Genomic DNA, 26,220 nt, shown 5'->3' with positions numbered 1-26,220 from the left:
TTACAAAGAGGCCTTCATCTGACGTAGTTAGCACCAGCTAGGTGGTTAGCAAACCTGGTCCCGGAATTTCAGTTTGACAGTAACGTTAGCTAGCTAGCAATAGACAAAGAGCCTAGTATGGTACCTTTCAGATTCAAACGTTATCGCGTTACACTTAGTTAAGATGTCTGGTTATTTATATAAAAATGCGGACTAGTCCGCAAATAACATATTAGCTAGCTATGTATGAATGTAACGTTATCTATGTGGCATGAAAATGCGTAGTTGGTGGTCTGTTGTCGTAAAAACGTTCAACGAACGTTATCAAGACAACAACACAAAAATGTGTAGCTAAATAAAACATTTTGCATGGAAACCACCTCAAATGGAATGGCTGGCAAATGTCCTCTAAATAACAATTACCTGAGCTTTCCATCGAAAATGACAGCATKGGTCGGACTATTATTAACTTCGCACCAGAGGACTCAGCTGTACTAGCTAACAAGCTTCCTAACCTTTAGCTAGCTAGCTTTCTTGTTAGGACAGCTACGCTAATGCAATAGTGTATTCAAAGGGAATGTCGGAAACTTCACCCAACGACATTCACACAGCATTATCCAATATGTTAACGTTATCTAGCGAACAGTAACTAAATACAAAACTAACATTACTTTAATCTAGCTAAATAGCTAACGGTAGTTCGCTGGCTAGTTGATAATTGTATCGCCTCAGTAATATAACAGCTGTCGACGTGTAATAAACGCAATATTTAACAAAGTAACGTTAACTACCTAAGGTAGCTAGCTAAACAAACGTTTACTTGATTAACGTTAACTATCCTAGCCAAATAGGAAGCTAACGTTTTTCTTGCTGCTAGTTAGCATTGTTAAGTTAGTTGGTTGCTTAGTTCTCTCTAGCCTGACGATGTTACCTTGCTATATAACGTTAGCTGGCTGGCTAACAGTGTTGGCAAACAAACATAGTTAACGTTAGATTTATTAATGGGGAACGCAATATTAAATTACACGTTAGCTGCCTACCACCTCTTAAAAAGTTAACGTTAGTTAGCCGCTTTTTTAATATTAGCTAGGCAGCTAATGTTACATGTTGACCTTAACCCGATATGATTCGGGTTATGTAGCTAAAGTGAGTGATACCCGGCTAACGAATGTCGCTAACTGAAAGCATTCTGCTAACTAAGATAATTGCTAACGTTAGCTAGATAGCGAGCTTGCTAACGTTAGCTAGCTGGTAGTCAACTAACTASCTAAAATGTTTGTTTCGCCGACAGGCTAACCTTATGCTATTTCCAATTCAAGAGTTGTTTGGTTAGCGAGCTTATTTTGTTTCACTAGCTACCTAATGTATGTTTATGGCAAAACAAGTTGCAAAACGAAATGGCCTCTGAACCTTCTTTGCTGCTTGCATCACACAGACACAAAAAAACAGGAAAGCAGGAACAGGATTCGAGAGATGACAATTGGAAACCATATTTTTTTCGCGAGACGGATTCTCCATTCCTCACAAGTATTTCAGTCTTAAACGCTCAATGAGCCCCTCAAACTATTGAATAAGATGCCACTGAACGTTATATATATTATGTTATTACCTATTTGTTCCAGTGTTGTAGTTGTAACAGACAGTGCACCAGCTTCACTCTCTCAGCCTTCACATCAGCTGAGGGACCTGCAACTGCAATATACCTCCGCTCTAAAGTGCCCCATTCTTCCGCTAGGAACTACTTTCGAGTTGTTAAAGTCGACACTGAACAGAACCTGATCCAAATAAATGCATGTATTCAATAACAATTTAGCGAATATATTTAATATTGTCTACGGTTGTGTTTAGAGAATTTAAAATGATATATCTCACAGTAGGATAGCTGCGAAATATTAATCCGCTGGGTCGTGACCCCCTAATCCAACTGTTTTCTCGAAAATATACATGACATTGTGGGTTGATCATTATTTTATTTATATACTTAAATTATCAATCACTCAATGTATACAGTTGCGAACAGAATTCGCTTTCATTGTCACACAAAATATTTCGCTGTTGTTTTCTCTCTGTTGTCATGGAAACTCTTTAGCGTCTAAAAATGGCGTCTTTACTTGTCAAGAAAGTGTTTGAAATAAATGGCCAGGGTCCTCCTCCTACAAAATATTTTTTTCAGCTTACTGTCACTAAAACTGAGGTAAATTATTATATTTTATCACCCATTTGATATGTATCTTGGGATTGCTGAGAGTTAAAAACAGATAAAGTCAACTTTATCTGCACAATGCTGGACTGTGCCTGTGGAGAAAGGCTACACATCAAGACAGCAGCCATGGTACACAACACTGTATTTGGTAGTGTTGCTCTCCATTGACATGATTGTACTTTTAAATGCTACATATCAACCTTATGTATCTGACATTTCTTTCTGCAAGTAACTTCTGTTTCAACATGCTTTGAACATAGATTAACTACAAGGCTCTGATGATTGGAGAGAACTGAGTTGTATAACGGGCCTATGTATTTTTGAATTTCTCTTTAGGTGATATGGAGATCGTGGAAGATTTCTTTGCGGATTGAATTCAAGGGTGCTGCACCTGGAGAAAATAAGATGACCCACGATGACCATTTGCATGATGCCCGCATGCAGCGTAAGGTTTCCATTACAAGTCTCTGCCATGAAATACTTTAAGCCTACATCAGCTACTGTATTTGTTTTTGTGTAGATACACGTGGTTCTGTTGGTGTCTTGAAAAGTGCACTGCCCTGAGTATGTATGTACTACTCCTTCTCTAGAACAGGTAGGTGGGGTGTTTGGCCAGCAGATTTTACAGTACACCCAAGCACTGTGCCAAGGGAACTTTGACTACCTGGAGCGCCTGCCCAATGACCTACTGCTCCAAATCCTGGCCTTCTTGGAACTGAAGGACATTGCACTGCTGGCACAGACCACAAAGAGGTTCCACAAGGTGAGCCTGGGCTTTACAAACCCAAAGGACCGGTTTCTCAGATGAAAATGAAATCTACTCCTGGACTAAAAAGATTAATATAAAGATAATTTTTACCCTTTATTTAACTAGGCAAGTCAGTTAAGAACAAATTCTTATTTTCAATGATGGCCTAGGAACAGTGGCAGAACAACAGATTTTTACCTTGTCAGCTCAGGATTTGATCTTGCAACCTTTCGGTTACAAGTTCAACACTCTAACCACTAGGCTACCTGCTGCCCATTGACATTGCTTGCTTTTAAATCCAGGACTAGTCTTAATGTGTCCAGGAAACCAGTCCATATTGTGTACCCAAATAATTTACAAAAGCACATGTTACTTTCATATGCACATTATTTCATGAAGGGCCCTGAGTTTTTACTGACCATGTGAACAGACAAGGAAAACCTCAGGGCTCTAGTTAGGCTTTAACATGGCCAGGAAAATATGATCTGGGTTTAGTTAGTGAGCTAGTGTTTGTCTGCCTGTCTGTCTGTCTGTCCGTGTGTGTGTGTGTGTTGTATTTCAATACGGAATGGGATATCCCAGCTCTGCTACTCTCCAGAGTTCTGGGAACAGACTGAGGGGTCGCTGTGATAAACTCTGACATGGAGGCCCTAGCCAACGCCACGGGCTGGAGGAAGATATTCTTTGCCTTCTTCAACACCAAAGAGAACCAGCAGTATGTACATGGAGGTAGCTAGACACTTAAACAAGACAGTGTTACTCATCTCATAATAAAGATTTGAGGAAATGTAATTTTCTCTGCCATTAGCACAAGGAGTTATGTATTTGAATGGTGTGTTGTGTCTCTGTGTTTAAAATGCACTATTGCTTGATTTATGTTATGTGAATGTGTATGTCAGAGCTTGTTTATTCTCTCTGCAAAAATAAAAAGTGCCAAATGCTGTAGGCTTCCTTCGAACAAATAACATTCAATTATTTAGTCTTGGTTTTTGTTATTGCATTTGAGTTCTAATCCAGTATGTTATATGCACTGTTTACAAGTAAAGCCATACTATTATCTGAATGAATGCATGTTGCAATGGAATTGTTGAGGTGTTTATTAAATGAGAGTTTATTTGACCAACGTAAATTGTATCAGTGTGCTACTCTCTGGGTGTGACTGTGGGTCGTGTTCTTCAGTTGAAATGAGATACTTGGTAAAGTGTCCGATCTTTATCACACTCAATAACAGTAAGAACACATTGGTATGGTGTTGTAAATTGTATTAAAATGCCTGTTATAATAAAGAGTAGGCCTAAAACAGATTCAGCTACACAGCTACTTATAATGAGTTCATGGGTCAGACGTAATGCTGGAGATGTTTCCTGTTTGATGACCGATTTAGCGTTCCTACGCCCTCTGCTGAAAACCAGCTGTACTGAAGGAGCTGTGTGAGGAGGGTCTGATACAAACACTAGCCAGCAGAGGGAGCAAAGTGGCAGAGAAATGCACATCCTTACTTCAGGATTTCGAAGTAAAACAAAGGTGACGTGTGCAAAACAAGTGCTATCAGTCAGACAAACTTAATCCTACTGTTGAACTGTAACCACACTAGCATGAGTTTGAATGTAATCTTAGGTAGGCTTACTTAGCGCATGTATCAGAGAAGAATGTGTGAACCCTACAAGTGCAAGGGAAGTTTGGTGAAAGGGGATTTTTTTAAAGAGCAAACATTTTAGTAGTATACTCAGAAAGATAGGCCACATAACCCCACTTAATTTGTTTAAAGAAACTAATTCATACTCACCCTTTAAATTATAAAGAGGAGAGTCATGTAAAACAGAACATGTTTATTAATAAAAAAAATCTGTCTTTACATTGAAACATTACCAAGGACACGATGGAGATAGTTTTTAATGCATGTATTGTTGTTTAAAAACGTGTCTTTAAGTTGTAAAAAATCAACCAATCAATTGTGTCCAAATACCTCACTTCGGGGGGGTGAAATGGATCAGATTCCCGCACACACACGGCCCTCAATGGTACTGAGCTCTATTATTAGCCTGAGTCAGAGTCGCTAAACACCGCCTCCTCAGCTGGGTCTGGGAGGAAAAATATTCATTACGTAACAATAAAAGATCTGTCTCTGGCTCCACTTCCTGAATACCACAGTGGCTAGGCCTGCGACAGTCGACCAGCCCGGAAGCCTCACTTTCTCTCTATTTATGCGTTTGGGCAGAGCTCACTCTCTTTCGTTTATCCCTTGCAACACATTCCCACCACCCCTCCTCCACACCTCTTTGTGGGTCAGTGATGCAGCAGGAGTGACGCAGCAGTGTCAGCGCCTCATCGGCCTCCAGACGGGCAGCGTCTCAGGAGTGGACTGGAGGGAGAATCTGTGTGCCCAGGCTGGGCCCAGACACAGGCAGCCAGCCACGAGTAAACAGAGGAGAAGGCAGAAGGTAAATTATATGGCTAGGCAGAGAAAGAGCAGGCCTGGAGCTGGCTAGCTACAACTCTCCTTCCTACACTTTCTCTCTTCAGAGGGACTGCTCACTTTCATAGCGACAGCAAAAGGGCCTGTAGGACCATCCGTGAGGAAAAATGTTAGTCGGCTACTGAGCATGTGTGAGTTGGATGTGCCAGCGCAACAGTAATGAGGATCAGTGTTTATGTACGCAGTGTGTGTGTGTGTATTTTGAGAGAGAACAAGGCCTAGTCAGGCTTGCGCTATGGGCTCTGTTTCCCTGCCGATCAATGTTCCTCTAGTCTAGTCTCTAGCTGGGCTCTGCAAGTGGCTACGGACAGACTGAGGCAGTAAAGGCATGTCTTCTTTTGTTGTGGTTTTGAAAATATCCCAGCTGTAATGCATTTAACGGATGGGTGTGCCAAAAAAAAGAGGATGTCAGAAGAAAGGAAAATATCTAGACAATTTCTATTAAAACTAAATGAAATGTTAAAAGTAAATGGGAAAGTCACATCAAACATTGTTGATATGTGATCTGTCTGACAGGGATGAATCTCCAAGCAATTATTCAAGAGTGAAAGAAGAATTCATCCCAGAGAATGGCAACAATGAATCAGCAGGTTGGATCGTTTTAATTTCTCCGATATCCACAAATAATGTGTTCATAGCAATATAAATTTGTCCAAATTATTTGTTCAAATTTCAACCGCTCTTTATGTATTCTTTGTTTGCAAGACATTCGAAGTACTAACAAATACTGTGGGAGAGGGGTTGTGGTAATTGAGACAAACAGTAGGTACTGCAGGCACTTAATTTGCAATTCTCAAAACTGTAAAAAAACAAAGAGCATGGATGGTAAAGGAGGGCTACTTATTATTTGTTTTGGGATGTTGAGTTACCCTGCAGTGCACCAGTGGAAATTGATTGTGCAGACAAGACTACAAATACAGGAAAAGTGGGGAGGAAGCAGGCAAGACCATTAACCATACATAGCAGGAATGTCTTAACACTGAAGGAAGAGAACGGAAAGACACCAGAGGAAAAACTGAGATAAGGCATGATAGTGGCCACTCAAATCATATTTCCTTTGGCTTTAAGAGGCTCCCTCCCAGAACATGTAAGGTTCGCAACCTTTACTGTTTCATACCACCATGCTGTTAAGGTAGCACTGTTTTCTTCAAATGTTGCCACAGCAACAAGGTCATGCCAAAGTGCAGCGGCTTACAGAAAGAAGTGTGAGGGCTGGCGTGCTCCAGGCTGGTGTACTGCTTACCCAGGCCAATGCAAGCAGACAGAGGCCTTGATTGCACTCAGGTAATGTCAACAATCAAGCCGGGTAGGCCTGCACTAGAAATAGCTGGCAGACGGCTGAGCTTGTGGTTAATTGTGTGCGTCTCGATCACAACCACAAGGCCATGTGACCAGTAATGAGCAGAGAGAGAAAGCACAGGGAGCAGGAGGGGACAGAGGCATGGGGATTTTCATGATAAGCTGAACGAACACTGATAGAAAGTGCACAACAAATGTCTCCCATGCATTTCATGAGGTCAATCTGTTCTGTGAGACCAAGTAAATGTAAAATGTACATGGATTTCACACCCGGGTGCAGAAGCCGCATCCCTGACCCCGGAAAGAAAGCTAAGACACGTATGCAAATTCAAAAACACTTGTAATAAAACCCCTCCGCCTTCATACGCATAAAGCGACTGTGTGCATCTACAGCAGCTGGTGGGGCTAGAAGTGCCCTGCCTGCCTGGTTTAGCCCCTCCCTCCTGCACTCTGCAGTGCTGAGGCATCCCTCTGTGTTCCCATCCATCAGCAGCCTCCACAAAGATGACGGTCCTCCTCTCCCCCTGCTCTCTTCTACATCTTTTTTTCTCACTTTCTCTTACTTTGAAAGTGAAGAAGCAGATGAGAGAAATAAACCATATATAGTCACAGATATCTCATTGATCATGCTGCTATATACAAACAAGAGCATTGTAGGCTTATCATGTTCATGAGGCAATGCACACAGATGTGCTGACAAAGAGCGAGAGAGGGTTGAGTGTACACAGTAGCACAGACAAAGAGAAAGTGAATGTGTACATAGGCATGAGACAGATGGAGAGCTTGATGTGACTTGTGTTTGAAAGTGAGCTACAGATCCAGCTTCCCTTTTGGACTATGAGATACAGTATGAATGGTGTCAGTGTAGAAGTTGAGCAGAAATGTGATTGTGGGTGTGCTTTGTTTGAAGTTGTATCGCCGTAACCCCGGTAGCAGGCGTGCAACCTAGGTGTTTTCTCTGTGATCTGTGCAGCACGGCGTAGTGGTGTGTGATGTAGCACTGAGCCGCTCTCTCTTACCGTCCTCAGCCATGATTAATAAAGTTGCCGTTTCCTGCTTGGCGACTGCAGAGTAGATGCTGCTGGGCTCCAGTTGCCCGGGCAGCACAGAGGCAGCAGACAGACCCATAGTCCAGTCTAGCTATTTTTAAACTTCAATGTGGGAATCCTGTGGTCAATGGTCTGAGAGCTGGGGCAAGCCAGGACAGGACTGGGTGGAAGAGGAGAGAGCGGGAGTACTCGACCAGGACCTAGGGAGAGACGAAGGACGTTGAAGCTGGAGTGATCAGCGTAGAAAGAGAGAGGGAGGGAATGAGAGAGGGAGAGGAGGAAAGACAACAGCGAAAGCTCTGCCTCCAACGGCACCACTGAGCAGCGACGAGTCTAGAAAAAAAAGTGTCTACTTTCGCCTTCCTTTCACAAAAGTTATTTTCCTGTATGGTAGAGAATATGAACTATAGTGGAAGGACACTGCGTAATGTTTTTGGCTGTTCGCCTTCTGTGTCAGCTGTTCGCCTTCTGTGTCATTTTATCTGATTCGCAAAGGTATGTTCTGCACGTTTCAACGCAATCTACAACCTATCTTTAACGGAAATACACATATTGCATGAGGTGGCTTGAGTGGGTTCTGCTATGACATTTTCGCTCTTTGTTTGACTAGACAGCTTGTATTCAAGACAGTTTTTTTTCTCGTCTTGTGGTTCACAGAAATTAGGGGATTTAAATTTTTAAGGTTTTGAAATGCATATCGCATAATATTCTAAGGCACAGTGAACTAGGGTGTGGCAAAGAGACAACCGTTGATGACAAATTCAAAATTTCCGCTCAATGTGTGAACAGAGTAAAGCACATCAAGATGAGAGAAAATTGGTCATATCAGCCCTCATTGAAAATAATCAACTGAAACCGCAGATATGCGGGCAATTTCCAGATGAAAATACAAGGAAAACGGCACAAACCAGGGGAAATCAGCATCAAGGCTGAAGCAGAAGAGAGAAAAAGTCCATCGGGCTGCTGCATTTCTGCTGCAGACTCACACACACCGACTGACACATATCCAGAGTGGAAACAAAGGGCGCCGAGCCTCCATTGCAGTGGCGTTGGAGCCTGGGAGCTCTGCGGTGCTGTGGCTCTCAGACAGGCAGGGCTCGCTGTCAGGAAAGGACCACACCAAATCCCCGGACGGCTAATGCAGTCGCCCACCAGCCCCGCCATCCGTCTGAATCTGAATCCCAATAAGTGCTGCGCCACAGCATGTTGCCATGACAACAGAGGCCTGTCAGACGGGGAGGCAGGAGGCTGTATTTCACAGCGATACGTAAGGCTTCTCTTCTCTGTCTGCTGCCAGCCATATTGTAATCGTGGCAACTAGAGAAAACATTAGCAAAAATATGTATTTTATTAAGATTTTTTTTTTCTTCAAACAAGGGTGCTTGATCACTTTAATAATAAGTTTAGTGACTACACATTTTTATGTTTCAATACGACATGTTAAGTCAAATTAGTGTTTATGGCCTGGGGCGGAATGTATGGTTTATTGCTGTGCAATTATTTAAATCTAACCTCTGTCATTAGGTTATTCGTTCTTCCCTGCCTTTTCTGAGTAATATGTAGAATGTGATGCTTAGGAAAGTCAGTTGAAATATAGAGACTGAAAATGAGTACAGTTTCAATATTAAAACACGTAGGTGTAATGTAGTTGACAAGCAATAGGGATGCCTCTAGGGCAGTATTCAACTAAGGGTATATGGAAAATTATATTTTTGTTACGAATAGGAGGTCTCATCTCAACATCATGGTCTAATGGCAATCTGGAGCAGGGACAAATGGTACCCCATAAACAGGCAGCCATTTTAACCTACCCCAACAGCTCACCTTCAACAAGGATAAAGAAGAATATAGAAAATGGCCGCCATGCCATGGAACATTACATTATCAGCATTTGGTAGTGCACATTTATAACCTGCCCTACTATATGCATAACAACAATGCCACAATTGCAGAGCCGACCTTAACCATCAGATAGCCTTGTTCTCTCTGTAAGCAAAGCTGTGGTGCGCTTCAAAGCACCTCTGCCGGACATCAGGGATTGCATCTTAAAAGTCAAGCAGGGAAAGAAGACATTTTGCATTAGGAAGTATGTTGTGACACTGATCTTAAAATAAATATGTTTCCAGAGACCTCTTTGAAAAGAAGTCAGGGACAAAAATCACAGGATGCTAATAAAAATAGAACTATGTTGCCTAGGCTTCAGCAGCATATAGGCATAATCATATTAATAGTCATGCAAACAGAAAGTCAAAAAGAAATGCTGATAGCCTAAATATAGCCTACCGCTAACTTCAGAAGCTACTTGCCTTTGCAGATAACCTAAGCATCATCCTGTTTAAAAGCCTGACAGAGGTGTTGCCTCAGACCAGTCCACACAGTGACATAGGCCCACTCCCCTGGGAGGAACACACAGGAAGTGCTGTGCTCTTTAATTTCCTCTTAGGTTAGACAGAAAGACAAGAGACATTAAAATCGCACTGAACCACATGCAAAAGCATCGGAAGACGTTACACACAAACATAACACAACCCACTGGGCACAAACTCCAATTCAACATCTATTCCACATTGGTTCCATGTAATTTCATTGAAATGACGTGGAAACAACATTGATTCAACCAGTGTGATCCCAGTGGGAATGCTCTACAGATGTCTATAGCTATAGTGAAGCAGATGGCGTGTTTGTGTAAGCCGTATGTGCGCTCCGTGAATGTGCGATTAGGGACTGGATTAGCAACTGAATTCTACGCTGAAAAGAGTTAAATGGTCAACATGGTGGTCGTTCCTCTACAGTGGCTCTGTAGCCCAGTGCAGCGGACCCGTTTCAATTATAGGGCGTTGGTTAAGTATTCCTATAATTGTATTAGCTCTGTCTCAGCTGTGTGTGGGTGAGAGCAGTCAAAACAATCCCCCAGTGCTTATGAATAATGAACTAACGCTAGGGGCAGAAAGGGCGAATGAGTCAGGTGAGACAATCTTACCATCTCATTTACTGCCATCAACCTGAGCCGTCAGTATGAATTATGCTGATGTACCTACCAGCCAGTAAGGGCAATGACTCTAGCATGGCTGGTGACCTGGAATGGCATTGAACGTTTGACTGAAGCAGATAGAGCGACTCCACATCCTGGGTGAATCACATGTTTGTCCTCATTCTAGTTTCCACTCCACCAGATGTATCACTTGCCAGGTACAAGTCATTTTGTTTCAGGCACTTGACTAGAGCATGCTTAGTCAGTGTTTATTAAGAACATAGTGTGGCAGCCTCCAGACTGTAGTCATTCTGCGTTAAGTAGCCTAATGTGCCTCACCAGATTGGGAAACAACAAAACAGAGAAGAGTCTCCAGGAAGCCATACGTCTTCAGGAATAGGTTCACAAATATATACTGAACAAAAATATAAAATGCAATATGCAACAATTTCAAAGTTTTTACTGAAATCAGTCAAATTTTTNCACACACACACACACTCCACAGAGGGACTGCTCACTTCCATAGCGACAGCGAACGGGCATGTAGGACCATCCGGATGGAAAAATGTTGGTCGGCTACTGAGCAAATGTGAGTTGGATGTGCCAGCGCAACAGTAATGAGGATCAGTGTTTGTACGCAGTGCGTGTGTGTGTTTTGAGAGAGAGAACAAGGCCTAGTCAGGCTTGCGTTATGGGCTCTGTTTCCCTGCCGATCAATGTTCCTCTAGTCTAGGCCCCAGCAGGGCTCGGTTTCCCTGCCGATCAATGTTCCTCTAGTCTAGGCCCCAGCAAGTGGCTACAGACAGACTGAGGCAGTAAAAGGCATGCCTTCTTTTGTTGTGGTTTTGAAAATATCCCAGCTGTAATGCGTTTAATGGATGGGTGTGCCAAACAAATCGAGGATGTCAGAATAAAGGAAAACATCTACACAATTTCTATTAAAACTAAATGAAATGTGAAAAGTAAATGGTAAAGTCACATCAAACATTGTTGATATGTGATCTGTCTGACAGAGAAGACTCTCCAAGCAATTATTCAAGAGTGAAAGAAGAATTCGTCACAGAAAATGGCAACAATGAATCAGCAGGTTGGATCCTTTTTATTTCTCCAATTTCCACAAATAATAAATCTGTGTTCATAGCAATATAATTTGTCCAAATGATTTGTTCAAATTTCAACTGCTCTTTCTGTACTCTTAGTTTGCAAAACATTTGAAGTACTAACAAATACTGTGGGAGAGGGGTTGTGGTGAGCGAGACAAACGGTAGGTACTGCAGACACTTCATTTGCAGTTCTCAAAACTGTAAAGAACAAAGAGCATGGATGGTAAAGGAGAGCTAGGCTTATTTGTTTTGGGATGTCGTGTTCGCCTGCAGTGTACCAGTGGAAATCGATTTGTGCAGGCAAGACTACGAATACAGGAAAAGGGTGAGGAAGCAGACAAGACCATTAACCATACATAGCAGGCATGGAGGAAGAGAACGGAAAGACACCAGAGGAAAAACTGAGATAAATAGAAATTGCAATATGGAGGCATGATAGTGGCCACCCAAACATGGCAAATCATATTTCCTCTGGCTTTACGAGGCTCTCTCCCAGGCCCTGTAAGGTTTGCAACCTTTAATGTTCCATAACACCATGCTTTTAAGGTAGCACTGTTTTCTTAGACGGTTGCCATAGCAACAAGGTCATGCCAAAGTGTGGCGGCTTACAGAAGTGTGAGGGCTGGCGTTGTGCCAGGCTGGTGTACAGCTTCCTCAGGCCAACGCAAGCAGACAGGGGCCTTGATTGCACTCAGGTAACGACAACAATCAAGCGGGGTAGGCCTGCACCAGAAATAGCTGGCAGACGGCTGAGCAGACAGAGAAAGCACAGAGAGCAGAAGGGGACAGAGGCATGGGGATTGTCATGATAAGCTGAACTAACACTGGTAGGACGTGCACAGCGAATGTCTCCCATTTGTTTCATGACACCAAGTCAAATATAAAATGTGCATGGTTTTCACATTCGGGTGCAGAAGCTGTATCCCTAAGCCCGGAAAGAAAACYGAGACACGTTATGCAAATTCAAAAACACTTGTGATAAAACCTCGGTCTTCATACGTATAAAGCGGCTGTCTGCGTCTACAGCAGCTGGCGGGGCTAGCAGTGCCCTGCCTGCCTGGTTTAGCCCCTCCCCCCTGCACTCTGCAGTGTTGAGGCATCCCTCTGTGTTCCCATCCATCAGCAGCCGCTACAAAGACGAACCCACTGTCCTCCTCTCCTCTAGCTCTCTCCTCAGTCCTTTTTTCTTACTTTGAAAGTGCACAGATGCAGTCGAGATAAATAAGCTATATATAGTCGCCGATATCTCATTGATCATGCTGCTATATACAAACAAGAGCATAGCAGGCTAATTGTGTTCATGATGCAATGCACTGCAATGTACACAGACGTGCTGACAAAGAGCGAGAGAGGGTTTGAGTGTACACGGTAGCACAAAGAGAAACGCCTGTGTGCATAGGCATGAGACAGATGGCGAGTGTGATGTGACGTGTTTGAAAGTGAGCTACAGATCCAGCTTCCCTGTAAGATACAGTATGAATGGTGGAGGTCGAGCAGAAATGTGATTGTGGGTGCGCTTTGTAGTATGGTTGAAGTTGTATCGCTGTAACTGCGCTAGCAGGAGTGCAGCCTAGGCGTTTTCTCTGATCTGTGCAGCACGGCGTAGGGGTGTGTGATGTAGCACTGAGCCGCTCTGTCTTACCGTCCTCAGCCATGCTTAATAAAGTTGCCGTTTCCTGCTTGGCGACTGCAGAGTAGATGCCGCTGGACTCAAGTTGCCCGGGCAGCAGAGAGGCAGCAGACAGACCCATAGTCCAATCTAGCTATTTTTAAACGTTAATGTGGGAATCCTGTGGTCAATGGTCTGAGAGCTGGGGCAAGCCAGGACAGGACTGGGTGGAAGAGGAGAGAGCGGAGTACTCGACCAGGACCTAGGGAGAGGCAAAGGACGTGGACGTTGGAGCTGGAGTGAGCAGCGTAGAAAGAGAGAGGGAGGGCGTGAGAGAGGGAGAGGCAAGAAAGACAACAGCGAAAGCTCTGCCTCTAACGGCACCACTGGGCAGCGACAAGTCTAGAAAAAAAGTGTATACTTTCGCCTTCCTTTCAAAGTTTTTTTTTTATTCTTCTGTACAGTAGAGGGGACACTGTGTAATGTTTTTGGCTGTTCGTCTTCTGTGTCATTTTCTCTGATTCGCAAAGGTATGTTCTGCACGTTTCCACCCAATCTACAACTGCTTTTTAACAGAAATACACATATTGCACGGGGTGGCTTGAGTGTGGGTTCTGCTATAACATTTTCGCTCTGTTTGACTAGACAGCTTGCATTCGAGACTGTTTTTTTCTCGCCTTGTGGTTCACAGCAATTAGGGGATTTACATTTTTCAGGTTTTGAAATGCACATCGAATGATATTCTAAGGCACAGTGAACTTGGGTGTGGCAAAGAGACATCCTTTGACTAATTCAACATTTCCGCTCAATATGTGAACAGAGTAAACCACATCAAGATGAGAGAATTGGTCATATCAGCCCTTATTGAAAATAATCAACTGAAACCGGCAGACATGCAGGCAATTTCCAGATAAATGCATTGAAAGCGGCACAAACCAAGGGAAATCAGCATCAAGGCTGAAGCACATCGCCTGCCGTAAGCGGAAGAGAGAGAAAGTCCATCGGACTGCTGCATTTCTGCTGCAGACTCTCACACACACCGACCGACACATATCCAGAGTGGAAACAAAGGGCGGAAAGCCTCCATTGCAGTGGCGTTGGAGCATGAGAGATCTGCAGTGCTYGGGCTCGCAGACAGGCAGAGCTCGCTGTGAGGAAGGACCAAACCAAATCCCCAGACAGCTAATGCAGTCGCCCGCCTGCCCCGCCATCCATCTGAATCTGAATCCCAATAAGCGCTGCGCCACAGCATGTTGCCGTGACAACAGAGGCCTGTCAGACGGGGAGGCAGGAGGCTGTTTCCCAGCYATACAGCGAGGCTACTCTTCTCTCGGTCTGCTGCCAGCCATATTGTAATCGTGGCACCTAGAGAAAACATTAGCAAAAATATGTATTTTATTCAGATACATTTTTTTACAAACAAGGATGCGTGATCACTTTAATAAGTTAAGTTACAAAAAAAATGAAATTTTTATGTTTCAATACGGACATGTTAAGTCAAATTAAAGTGTTTATGGCCTGGGGCTGAATGTATGGTTTATTGCTGTGCAATTATGTAAATCTAACCTGTCATTAGGTTATTCATTCTTCCCTGCCTCTTCTGAGTAATATGTAGCACGTAATGCTTAGGACAGTCAGTTGAAACAGAGACCTGAAAATGAGAACAGTTTCAATGATATTAAAACACACGTAGGTGTAYTGTAGGTGAACAAGCAACTGGGTGCAATAGGAATGCCTCTTGGGAAGTATTCAATCGAGGGTATATGGAAAGTGATCTTTTTGTTAAGAAGAAGGGGTCTCATCTCAACATCATGGTRTAATGGCAATCTGGATCAGGGACAAACGGTACCCCATAAACGGGCAGCCATTTTAACCTACCCCAACAGCTCACCTCCAACGAGGATAAAGAAGAAAATATAAAATGGCCACCATGCCATGGAAAATTACAGTAACAGCATTTTGTAGCGCATATGTATAACCTGTCGTACTATATGCATAACAACAATGCCACAATTGCAGAGCCGACCTATACCATCAGATAGCCTTGTTCTCTCTGTAAGCAAAGCTGTGATGCTGTCCAAAGCACCTCTGCCGGACATCAGGGATTACATCTTTGATGTCTGACAGGGAAAGAASACATTTTGCATTAGGAAGTATGTTATGACGCTGATCTTAAAATAAAGAAGTGTCCAGAGACCTCTTTGGATAGAAGTCAGGGACAAAAATCAGGATGCTCATAAAAATAAAACTATGTAGCCTAGGCTTCAGCAGCATATAGGCAGAATCATGTTAATAAGTCATGCAAACAGAAAGTAAAAAAAAAAAAAAAGAAGAACGCTGATACAAGTAGGCTACATTTAATCTAACTGCAGAAGCTACTTGCCTTTGCGTGTAACCTAAGCATCATCCTGTGTGAGAGTCTGACAGAGGTGTTGCCTCAGACCAGTTCACACAGTGACATAGGCACACCCCTGGGAGGAACACACAGGAACTGCTGTGCTCTTTACATTTTCTCTTAGGTTAGACAGAAAGATAAGAGACATGAAAATCCCATTGAACCACATGCAACAGCATCGGAAGACTCAGCATATTATTGCCTTTACACACAAACATAAAACAACCCCCTGGACACAGATGCCAATTCAACATCTACTCCACATTTGGGTCAATGTAATTTCATTGAAATGACGTGGAAACAACGTGGAAGCAACGAGCGTGTGCCCAGTGGGAATGCTCTACCGATGTCTATAGATGGATATTGTGAAACAGATGGCGTTTTGTGTAAGCTGCATGTGCGAGCCGTGACTGGATTAGCAACTGAATTCTGCTCTAAAAAAGAGCTAAATCGTCTCAGCAGGAGTCAACATGGTGGTCGTTCCTCTACAGTGGCTCTATAGCCCAGTGCAGCTGCCCCGTCTCAATTATAAGGTGTTGGTTAAGTATCCCTGTATTAGCTCTGACTAAGCTGTGTGTGGGTCAAAACATTCCTCCAGTGCTTACGAATAATTAACTAATGCTAGGGGCAGAAAGGACGAATGAGTCAGGGGAGACAATCTTCCCATCTCATATACTGCCATCAACCTGAACCCAGTGTGCTTCTCAGTATGAAATATGCTGATGTACCTGCCAGCCAGTAAGGGCAATGACTAGCATGGCTGGTCACCTGGAACGGCATTAAACGACTGACTGAAGTAGATAGAACGAGTCCACATTCTGGCTGAATCACAACATGTTTGCCCTCACTGTAGTTTCCACTCCACCAGCTGTATCACTTGCCAGGTACAAGTCATTTTGCTTCAGGCACTTCACTAGTGCATGCTTAGTCAGGGTTTATTAAGCCTCCAGACTGTAGTCATTCTGCGTTAAGTAGCCTAATGTGCCTCATCAGCTTCGGCAACAACAAAACAACAGAGTCACCAGGAAGCAATAAGTCTTCAGGAATAGGTTACAAATATATATCTCTATCACATTTGAGGCAATTATTCAAAATATAAAATATAAGTGTCTGTAAGCAAGGAGTTTAATTTAATTGGTTTTCAAACAATGGTGAGTGCTCTTATTTCCAGGTGGGTTTTTTTCCCCCCCCAAAAGAGAATCATCATAAATTCTTCATGTACAATGGTTATTCCAAGCACTGTAAACATTTAAAGGTAATGTCAAGAGGACATCTTTGTGCTGTTGTAACTTTTTACAGAAGTATTACATTAGTATATTCTCATGAACTTGATATTGTTCTGGMTAATCTATTTGAATAGGCTTGTGGAAAGTAACATATGGCCTACAGTTCTTCAATATATGGTATGCCAGCATCATCTCCTTAAACTTTACTGCCATCTAGTGTGACAAAGTAAGAACAGCTGGATTGCTTTCCTATAAAACTGACACACATTCCACTTGATTTCCATAAGGCCATTACTGCCAAACCCAGCCCATGCTTTAATCAAAGTAACTTAAATCATATTCCTTAGATTATCTCTGTATGGAAGGAATTGTTACTGTTTGCACAACTATAGCCTAAATTATTTGAAATACCAATGAATCAAAACTCAGAATAAATAACACCATTTCCAATTCCACATAAGAAAATGTATGCACCCCTTTCATGTTTTTTTCTTTTTACATTCCAGAAAGTCATTTCATATATTTTACATTTTAGTTATTTAGACACTCTTATCCAGAGCGACTTACTACTTAGTAGTACTGTAAGTGCATACTTCTCGCCCGTGGGAATCGAGCCCACAACCCRGACGTTGCAAGCGCCATCCTCTACCAACTGGACACAGTTGGTACAAATGTAATGAATGTGTTCATATTTTATATTGTGAATATAAGCAACGTGCATAAGCAATTGGCTATCAATGTTTTGAGGCCAATTAGAATGCCTGTTTCCTTTATGTCCTCTCTGCAGATGACGGTGGCGTCTCCCTGCACCCAGGGCCTGGTGGACAGCTCTCATCCCCAGGCGCTCCTCAGCAGGCTCAACGAGCAGCGCTCCCAGGGCCTCTTCTGTGATGTCACCATCGTGGTGGAGGATGTAAAGTTCCGGGCCCACCGGAACATTCTGGCTGCCTGCAGCGGATACTTCCGCAGCGCCTTCACCTCCCCTGAGGTGTGGACTTCCAGCCAGGTGCTGGAGCTCATGGACCTGAGGTCTGAGGTGTTCGCCAGCATCCTCAACCTCATCTATTGTTCCAAGGTGACATCATCACCTAGCACAGAGGACACTAGATGCCTGATGGCAGCTGGAAAAAGACTGGGGATTCCCTTCTTAGAGAAACTGGTGGAACAAGACAGGCAGGGCTCAGGTGGGCCAAAGATCCAGACCTCAACCAACCCTGTTAAGACCACAGGCCGTAGTAAGGCCCGTGGGCCCCGTAAAGCGAAGAAGGAGACCTCCAGGCCAGATCAGCTGGACAGTGCAAGAGGCCCGCGGATCACCAATGCTTTCTCTATCACTGAGGTGGGTCCCGGGAACAACCTCTTCACCCCACTAGACCTGCACAGTGGGGAGAGGCAGTCACCTGACCTTGGACAGACCCCAGCGGGCTGCCCTGTCCCCTTCCCCCTTGCGGTGGACAATGAGCCCATGCAGGCACTGTCAGAGCACTCCTACGCAGTCATCAGCCAGGGACCCAATGCCCCTGAGCACAGGGCTGGCAACCAGGAGGACAACAAGAAGCACACCAAACCCACACAGTCCCAATCAAGGCAACTAGCCAACAGGAATAGTGGCCCACTCAAAAAGCGCCACAGACTACGAGCCGCCTTGAATAAAAGCACACCTCCAACACTGGCTGTAGCACTTGAACCTGTGCATCCTACTGGAAGCAGCCCGTTATTAATTAAGCCCACTGTACAACCTGTGGGAACGTCACCCCCGTCATTATACCCGCAGACAGATGTGCATACAAGCAGGGCCAATGAGCTGTCTCTAGCCATGGATAATGGCTACAGGGAGCTGGACCCACCTCCACTTTCACCCCACACGGAAGATAGCATATCAATCTATGGCTGTGAGCACTGTCCAGAGATATTCACCAACAAAGCACTTCTCACCGTACACACAGAAATGCACAAAAAAAGGTTTGTCAGTCATTTGTTTTGCAAGTTTTGTCGCAGGAAGTTCATGCATTTGAAGCGGTTGCGGAACCACGAGACGGTGTGCCCGAAAGCACAGAGGGGCTCGCCTGAACACGAGCCCCAAGGCAAAGAGGACGGGGCAGACCATTATTCAGACAGCATGCCAAGCARGYACAATACAGRAACTYATGTCCAGTTATCTCCTCCTGAACTCCCTGACCCTTTCCTTCCAACCAGCCTCCAAATGAACCCCACGTCAAAAACACTGCAGGCTGTAGATAGGTTAGTGAAACCTAGTGGAGGCCAGAGGGTCTATAACTGCAGTGTGTGTAAACGGGCATATGTGACCGTCTCCAGTCTGAAGCGCCACGAGAATGTGCACTCCTGGCAGAGGGCGTACCCCTGTCACTACTGCAATAAAGTGTTTGCCCTAGCCGAGTATCGCACCAAACACGAGATCTGGCACACAGGTGAGCGTCGCTACCAGTGCATCTTCTGCTTAGAGACCTTCATGACCTACTACATCCTAAAAAACCACCAGAAGGCCTTCCACGGAATCCATCCCAGATTGTCTGTGAGTAAGAAGTCAGCAAATGGTGGATTTAAGGGCAGCGTTTACCCCATCAAACTCTACAGGCTTCTGCCTATGAAGTTTAGAAAGAGACGGTATAAGACTTACAGTCAGACCTATTCAGAGGAGCTGGAGGTCAGCGAGCAGGCCCCGTTGGGCTGCAGCTCTCCCATCCTTCCATTTGAAGATGTTGGCGCTATGGGTAAGCAAGATGCTGCTTTATTCTCAATGCCTGTGACATTCATGGCCACTCCAAAAGTGGTAGCATCAGTAATGCCACGCATCAGTTTTGATCAGCCCTGTGACCAAGATGCAGGCACAGGAAAACAGGCCTCTCACTCCAAACGTAATGGGCCTCCATATAGCTATACCACCCCCTTGGCCATAATGCAGGCAGGTGGGGAGTCCCCTGCACTGGACTATGGAGATGGTGCTGCATTCCAAGGTTTTAAGAACCCGGAGGGCAACAGTCARAATCTACCYWTCCTAAAAATRAACCCACKCAGCTCTCTYAACAGGCTATGTGAGCTCTCAGCTGCAGCKCAYAGAATTGAAGCCATGACCAGTCAGCTTTTTATGCCAGAGGCTGAGAGCCTGGCGCCTAGCAAGACTGCAAGGGGGGAAACTGAAACGTACATCGCCACGCCTGCGTGTCCAGGTCCCTCCGTGGATGGTCACGTTCTGCCACTCTGCCAGATCACAGTGAAAATTGGCAACGAGGCCATCATTCGCCGGAGGATCAAGGGCTCCAAGCTGTTCCCCAGGAAGAGGAAAAGAAGCAGCGGGAGCCAGGTAGAGGAGAGGTGTCGGGACCAGGGCCGACCTGCAGAGGGCAGCATGGAGAGCTCCAGCCTCCGCTTCAGGACAGAGGTAACTTCTGTCATAGAGCCAGAGCCATGCGATGACCACACTGACCGTGAAACAGCTGACAAGCTCTGGCGTCCCTATTACTCTTACAAACCCAAGAAGAAGAGTAAGAAACTGAGATCCAAACACAGAAAAGAGAGACGTCATCTACGCTATTCCATGACATCCTCAATAGTGCCCAGGGCCAGAAAAGACTACCTGGATAAAGGATGCAGAAGCGCTGAAGAGAGCATCTCCAGCGAGGGCACAGAGCTGAAACAACGTCTCAGAAACACCAGCCCAAAGACGACGTACACCTGTGACATCTGTGCAAGCACCTTCATAACGGCATCGGGTCTGAGAGCACATATCATTGGCTGCCACCCAACTTTCTGTCGGACCTGCGCAAAGCAGTGTCCCCCCAGGGAAACCTCCAGTGCCAGCTGCGAGACCGCTGAGGACAGCAGGGATTACATATGCAAGAGCTGTTTGGAAAATGGCTCCTGCTTTGACAATTGTGCCCGCAGCCCCAGCACAGAGAAGCGGTATCACTGCTCTTTCTGCCCCCAGCGCTTCCTCTACCTCGCAACCAAGAAGAGCCATGAGAAAAAACACAAGGAGACAGCAGGAAAGGGGTACAGCAACGACGACTACCCCACAGTCCCAAAACGGCCAGCAACTTTGGACTTAGGCCTAAATCTGAAAAAGCTTGTCATCAAAACAGAGGAAGGGGAGGATCAATATAGCATCGACAAGGAGAGCAAAGCACCAGCGGGATCACTAGGCAGCTTTTCAACAGAGAAGATAGAGCCTAAGCARGAGGAATGGGACACCTTTTCTCTTTCCCCTTCAGAGATGCAGTATGGAAAGCTTTCCCCTTCAGAAAAGCAGTATAGAAAGTCTAAAAAGCGCTTTGAACACAAACGGCAACATCAGAAAAGCCTCACTTCCAAAAGGCAGAAGCAAGTAGACTTTATGGGTAGAGAGACACCCAGTCATAAYGCCCCTCTGACCACACCAGGAGAAGACAGTCATTTTAGCTATGGGCAGTCTTCTTCTACACGTCTGAAAAGAGATTCAGTCACCAGGGGAACCACTCGCCCAAGTCAGAGAAGTGTACATACAGTGTAAAGAGGAGTCCTCTTTACAAAGATAATACTTATCATTCAGGAGGGAAATACTTTTAAGTGACTATATGCCTATGCAGTAAGTTGCAGACCAACAGTAAAATACATATGTCAATATGCTGTGCTTGATATAGGTTAGTTTGCCCGAAATAATGGACCCAAACTAAATCAAGCGCACCTCAAGTACTTTGAAAACATAATTGGATTATTATGTTTTTGACCCAGGTCTGGAAAACAGATATAATAAGTTGCCAATGAACAGCAGATATTGAATATGAGGACCTAACTGACATCTATGTAAATTGCATTTTCTTCATTCTTATAACACAAATCTTCTTTTTTTTAAAGGGGATTTATTTTTGTACTTTTTCTTTGCTTTTTGAGACTATTTCATAATGATTGTGCTGTCCATATTCTATACATATGCTAACTGTACATAGTTATTTGCACTTTATAATAATTAGAATTTGACTGTATAGGCTACCATTCATATAAATAGTCTGTCCACCACTTTGGTAGTGTCATTACCACTGACAGCACCACGTGCACCATCGAAATGAATGACAATCCCCATGTGTGTCTTTTAAAATAATATACATGACGTGTTACAAAGTTGACAAACTGACAAGTTGACAAAATGCAGTTTGTGTGTCAGAGGGAATAACTAATTAATGAACTAGTAGATCATGACAAGAGGAGAGCCTGTTTTGATATTCACGTGTCTTGGMTTATTTAGATAAATAAACAATCAACCTGTCTGGAATTGCCAAGAAGAGCTGTTATGCTACATTCTGGAATTCAGAGGACTAATTATTGCATGGCACACACACACCCTCCTGTTGTTGGATGAAATAAGTACACAGGATATGGAGCCAGATAGCTGCCAAAAGGTTGAACGTACGTATTTTTTTTAATTTTTTTTACCGTTATTTTACCAGGTAAGTTGACTGAGAACACGTTCTCATTTGCAGCAACGACCTGGGGAATAGTTACAGGGGAGAGGAGGGGGATGAATGAGCCAATTGTAAACTGGGGATTATTAGGTGACTGTGATGGTTGAGGGCCAGATTGGGAATTTAGCCAGGACACCGGGGTTAACACCCCTACTCTTACGATAAGTGCCATGGGATCTTTAATGACCTCAGAGAGTCAGGACACCCGTTTAACGTCCCATCCGAAAGACGGCACCCTACACAGAGCAGTGTCCCCAATCACTGCCCTGGGGCATTGGGATCTTTGTTTAGACCAGAGGAAAGAGTGCCTCCTACTGGCCCTCCAACACCACTTCCAGCAGCACCTGGTCTCCCATCCAGGGACTGACCAGGACCAACCCTGCTTAGCTTCAGAAGCAAGCCAGCAGTGGTATGCAGGGTGGTATGCTGTATCATTAGGATCGTGACAAAATCCAGACGTAAATTGTTCGGATCGTAAGAAAAGCCATGTGTGAAACGTAAACGTGAAATTTCATCTGTGAACATACAAATACCATGTTAATTATGGACTAACATTTTAGGCTTCAACAAATCTTGTGTTGTAATTCTGACATACAATATCTTTCAGAGTTTTGGAAGTTTCATCTCACAAAAAAAAAAAAAAAAAAAAACTTACACCCAACGGCTTGTAAGGAGTGCTACGCGAACAAGTATAACACAGTATTAAAAAAGCGTAAGTCAGGGAAACAGGAAATAGGTATCCTGCACGTTTTCAAGTTAAAAGTTTCCATTCTCTATTACTCTTCAGTTGAGTTCACATTTAGGTAGRTAATGTCATGGATTTGTTTGCCAGCTCAAGTCTAGATAGCACTAGCTGTATTATGCCTACAACAGTGAAGTTTGAGTCCGCTAGGTGTATCTCTACAGCATGGACATATGTCTGGGTGACGTGGACATCCCCATGCATGCACCTTATCAACATATGACTAATACAATATTGCACCATCCAATTCTCTGGGCTCTGTCTGAAATTATAACCAGTAGTATATACCAGGAGTAATGAAACACAGAATAATAATAGCTGTTTGGTGAATCTATGAATTATATATGATCACTGGAGTGGTATTATGAAATGTATTTCATCACTCAAAATCTTGCCAAAGCATATTCTGTAGGAAGGGTTTATAATTTGACATGATTTATATGAATCGGGTCATGGACATATGGACTTTGAAATGAACAAGGGAGAGGTTAAACGTAGGCGGAGTCTGGCATAAGCTTATTCCCACACTTTACAATAACTCTGTTGCAGTGGTCTTAGATAGTCTCCTTATAGGCTTTTCCCTCCATCACAACACTGCTGCCCAGTTGATCTCCATGCAGCACCACGCACCTTCAGAAAAGCACCCCTCAATCTCAGGAGATGCCCTTCTGGAGGCATGCAGCCATAGTCATTATACCCTAATGTAGGCCTAGTAGCCAGAGCATATGTTAAATTCCAACATATTTGAACATTTAAGTCGTCCTTCATTCACCTTAATTCAGTCAGTACGTCATCCATTCAGTCATTTGTCTGAGTTCCAATAGGAACTAAATCAAAGAGAATAGAACAGTCTTATCCATTTGTTTATTGAAATCCATGTGTGTATTCAAAATTATCATAATTCTCAAAGTTATTTAGCCTATCACTTTTTAATAATTCAATGCTTAATTTAGGCCAATCCACACAACACTTTTTTAAAAATTAAAATAGGCCTTCAACTTGAAGGCATTGCAATTTAGGCTATAATTTGAGGTACGGTGTCTTGTGGAATAATTGTAGAACTATTTGAATTTTATAACTGTTTTTAAATATAGGCCTCCCTTAAGAAGAGACCCTAACTCACAGGCCTCTAAATAAATGTTAAACAAAATAGTTGAAGAAGCACATGACGTGGCTGATAGGGAAAACAGATCTGGCAATAAGAATAGGCTATTTGGGACGCCTTAAATATTTCGCTTAGGACAGGTTATAGCGAAGACTTAATCAATATTTTGCTTTGTCTCATTTATTGATATGGATATAGCCTCTGCGTGATAGGACTGTGCAACGCAAAAGGCTATAACAAGCCTACATAGAYTGGAATTTGCATAAGGCCTACAGTCCGTGCTCCCAAATAGTGGAAAAAGTGTGATTCATTAGGTTAAATGATCACCACAGTAGCCCCACGTGGCTATATAAAAACAAATTATGCAATTATAAAGGCCATTAAATAACACAACAGCATGGCATATTTAGATAGCGGAATAGGCTTAGCCCAAATCATATTTACTTTCTATTTTGCAGCTCAGGTGGTTATCCTAGACAAGGCTCTTCTGCATCTTTATAGTATCCTTCTCACACAAGTCATTTGCTGAAGGCCCAAGCCTATACTACGCCATCTACTGGTATAACGTCGTTATCGAATGCCGTTCTAAAACAAGCTTTAGACTTTGGAAATGAAACCAGATGCTGCAAAGCAACTCTACGTCTGGGCTAGAGTTGCTTGATTGACTAGCTAACTTCAACTAGCTACGTTCGGTTCATGTCCTTTGCAGATGCCACATTCCTGACAAAAGTTTGTACGTATAAAAAATATCTGTAACCGTGTAAAGGGAGACTTAAAGTAGGAATTGAACGTATAAATGTTAATTCATAGTCGTAACAGAATTTGTACATTTACAGATCTAATTTAACGGTTAGGTTTCATGTTACCACACATGGCTTTTCTTTTGATCCTAACAATTTACGTATGGATTTTCTTACGATCCTAATTATACATACATTCAACCTTTTGGCAGCTATCTGGCTCCATAACAGGAGGCCATAATTGGTAAGTCCTTGCACTGACGCAGAGTTTGCAGCTGTTACTTTCATAAGGCAATTAGAAATAAAAACAAATCTAAGCCATCAAATATTTGTACGGTTTTCTTTACTGAATGCTTATTTTTACCTTTGTGTTAAATATTTTACCTAACTTCTCAGTTGTATTACCTTTGGTAAATAAKGAGTGTGTAGACTTTGCAAAAGTGCAAATGCTTAGTAAATCTGACTGTCTGTTTACTCTGGTGCTCTGTTGGACAGTCACTTGGTGGCCTCAGGGTCAGCCAATCTGAGAAGTTAATTCCTTTCCCATCATCCCTCAACATTTTAGAGTCTGGCCCACATGAAACAATATCCAGATGTTCCCCTCTCTCCATGCCCTGGAGTCGGGACTGGCTCTGATCTGGTAACAGGTTTATTAGGTACTACAGTACTTACCTTATCCTCCACAACCCCCTTGTTACCCAATGCTACCAGCTTCTGGATAAACCTTAACTACTACTCTCTGCTCCTTCAATTAGTAAGTTGACTGTGTTAATGAAGATAAACCATTGAGGTAGCTGTTAGTCACAGGCCATGAGAGTTTGACTATTTACAATTAGCTACACAGTCTAAATAGTTATTGATGAATAACACATATTTGACAATTCAAAGCATAGTCATCATGGCTGATACCCATAAGGAACACATGTATACCTATAACCAAATGCAAAGCAGGTTTATACATTGAAACTTCTCTGGTTTATAGAAACGGCAAATTGAATCGCACAGGTCTCCTCTCCTGACAAGCATCTGGTCATCTAATATACTTCCTTCAATGAGGTAAGTGGTCACAGATAAACCATCCATATGGGTGATTCCTCACAAAACTAGAACAACAAGATG

The 26,220-nt window shown here is 43.4% G+C and overlaps 3 protein-coding genes across 19 annotated transcripts in view; 2 read left to right on the top strand and 1 right to left on the bottom strand.

The window, feature by feature from the left end:
* LOC111949337 (E3 ubiquitin-protein ligase TRIP12) overlaps positions 1 to 26,220 on the bottom strand; it is a 79,281-nt gene that overhangs the window by 49,553 nt on the left and 3,508 nt on the right. For 13 of the 15 annotated variants that reach the window (XM_023966416.2, XM_023966419.2, XM_070434051.1 and 10 more), the window contains exon 1: positions 1,589 to 1,696. The exons of 1 other annotated variant lie outside the window; for it this stretch is intronic. The gene's annotated coding sequence lies outside the window, so the exon portion shown is untranslated. Of the gene's footprint in view, positions 1 to 402; positions 505 to 1,588; positions 1,697 to 26,220 lie in introns of those variants that run through there. One more of the 15 variants, XM_070434053.1, reaches the window with a different exon arrangement.
* LOC111949756 (F-box only protein 36-like) lies at positions 2,046 to 4,008 on the top strand. Its single transcript, XM_070434062.1, is given in 6 exon segments — positions 2,046 to 2,173; positions 2,519 to 2,627; positions 2,773 to 2,945; positions 3,513 to 3,544; positions 3,546 to 3,566; positions 3,568 to 4,008. Coding segments are annotated over 6 exon segments (531 nt in total). The 5' UTR covers positions 2,046 to 2,077; the 3' UTR covers positions 3,668 to 4,008.
* LOC111949340 (zinc finger and BTB domain-containing protein 38-like) lies at positions 11,213 to 25,427 on the top strand. Of its 3 annotated transcripts, XR_011473843.1 has the most exons (4): positions 11,213 to 11,314; positions 11,739 to 11,812; positions 17,846 to 22,451; positions 22,932 to 25,427. XR_011473843.1 is itself a non-coding variant. In XM_023966430.2 (3 exons), exons 2-3 carry the CDS (start codon positions 11,792 to 11,794, stop codon positions 21,563 to 21,565), a joined length of 3,741 nt encoding a protein of 1,246 aa, XP_023822198.1. In that variant the 5' UTR covers positions 11,213 to 11,314; positions 11,744 to 11,791; the 3' UTR covers positions 21,566 to 25,427. The 3 variants fall into 3 exon arrangements, 2 of the variants coding, with proteins under 2 accessions (XP_023822198.1, XP_023822197.1); XM_023966430.2 differs by having other exon boundaries at positions 11,744 to 11,812; positions 17,846 to 25,427; XM_023966429.2 differs by having other exon boundaries at positions 17,846 to 25,427.

The sequence above is a fragment of the Salvelinus sp. IW2-2015 genome, linkage group LG22, assembly GCF_002910315.2.
Source record: "Salvelinus sp. IW2-2015 linkage group LG22, ASM291031v2, whole genome shotgun sequence".
NCBI classification, from domain to species: domain Eukaryota; kingdom Metazoa; phylum Chordata; class Actinopteri; order Salmoniformes; family Salmonidae; genus Salvelinus; species Salvelinus sp. IW2-2015.
This window is presented reverse-complemented; position numbering and strand designations above follow the sequence as displayed.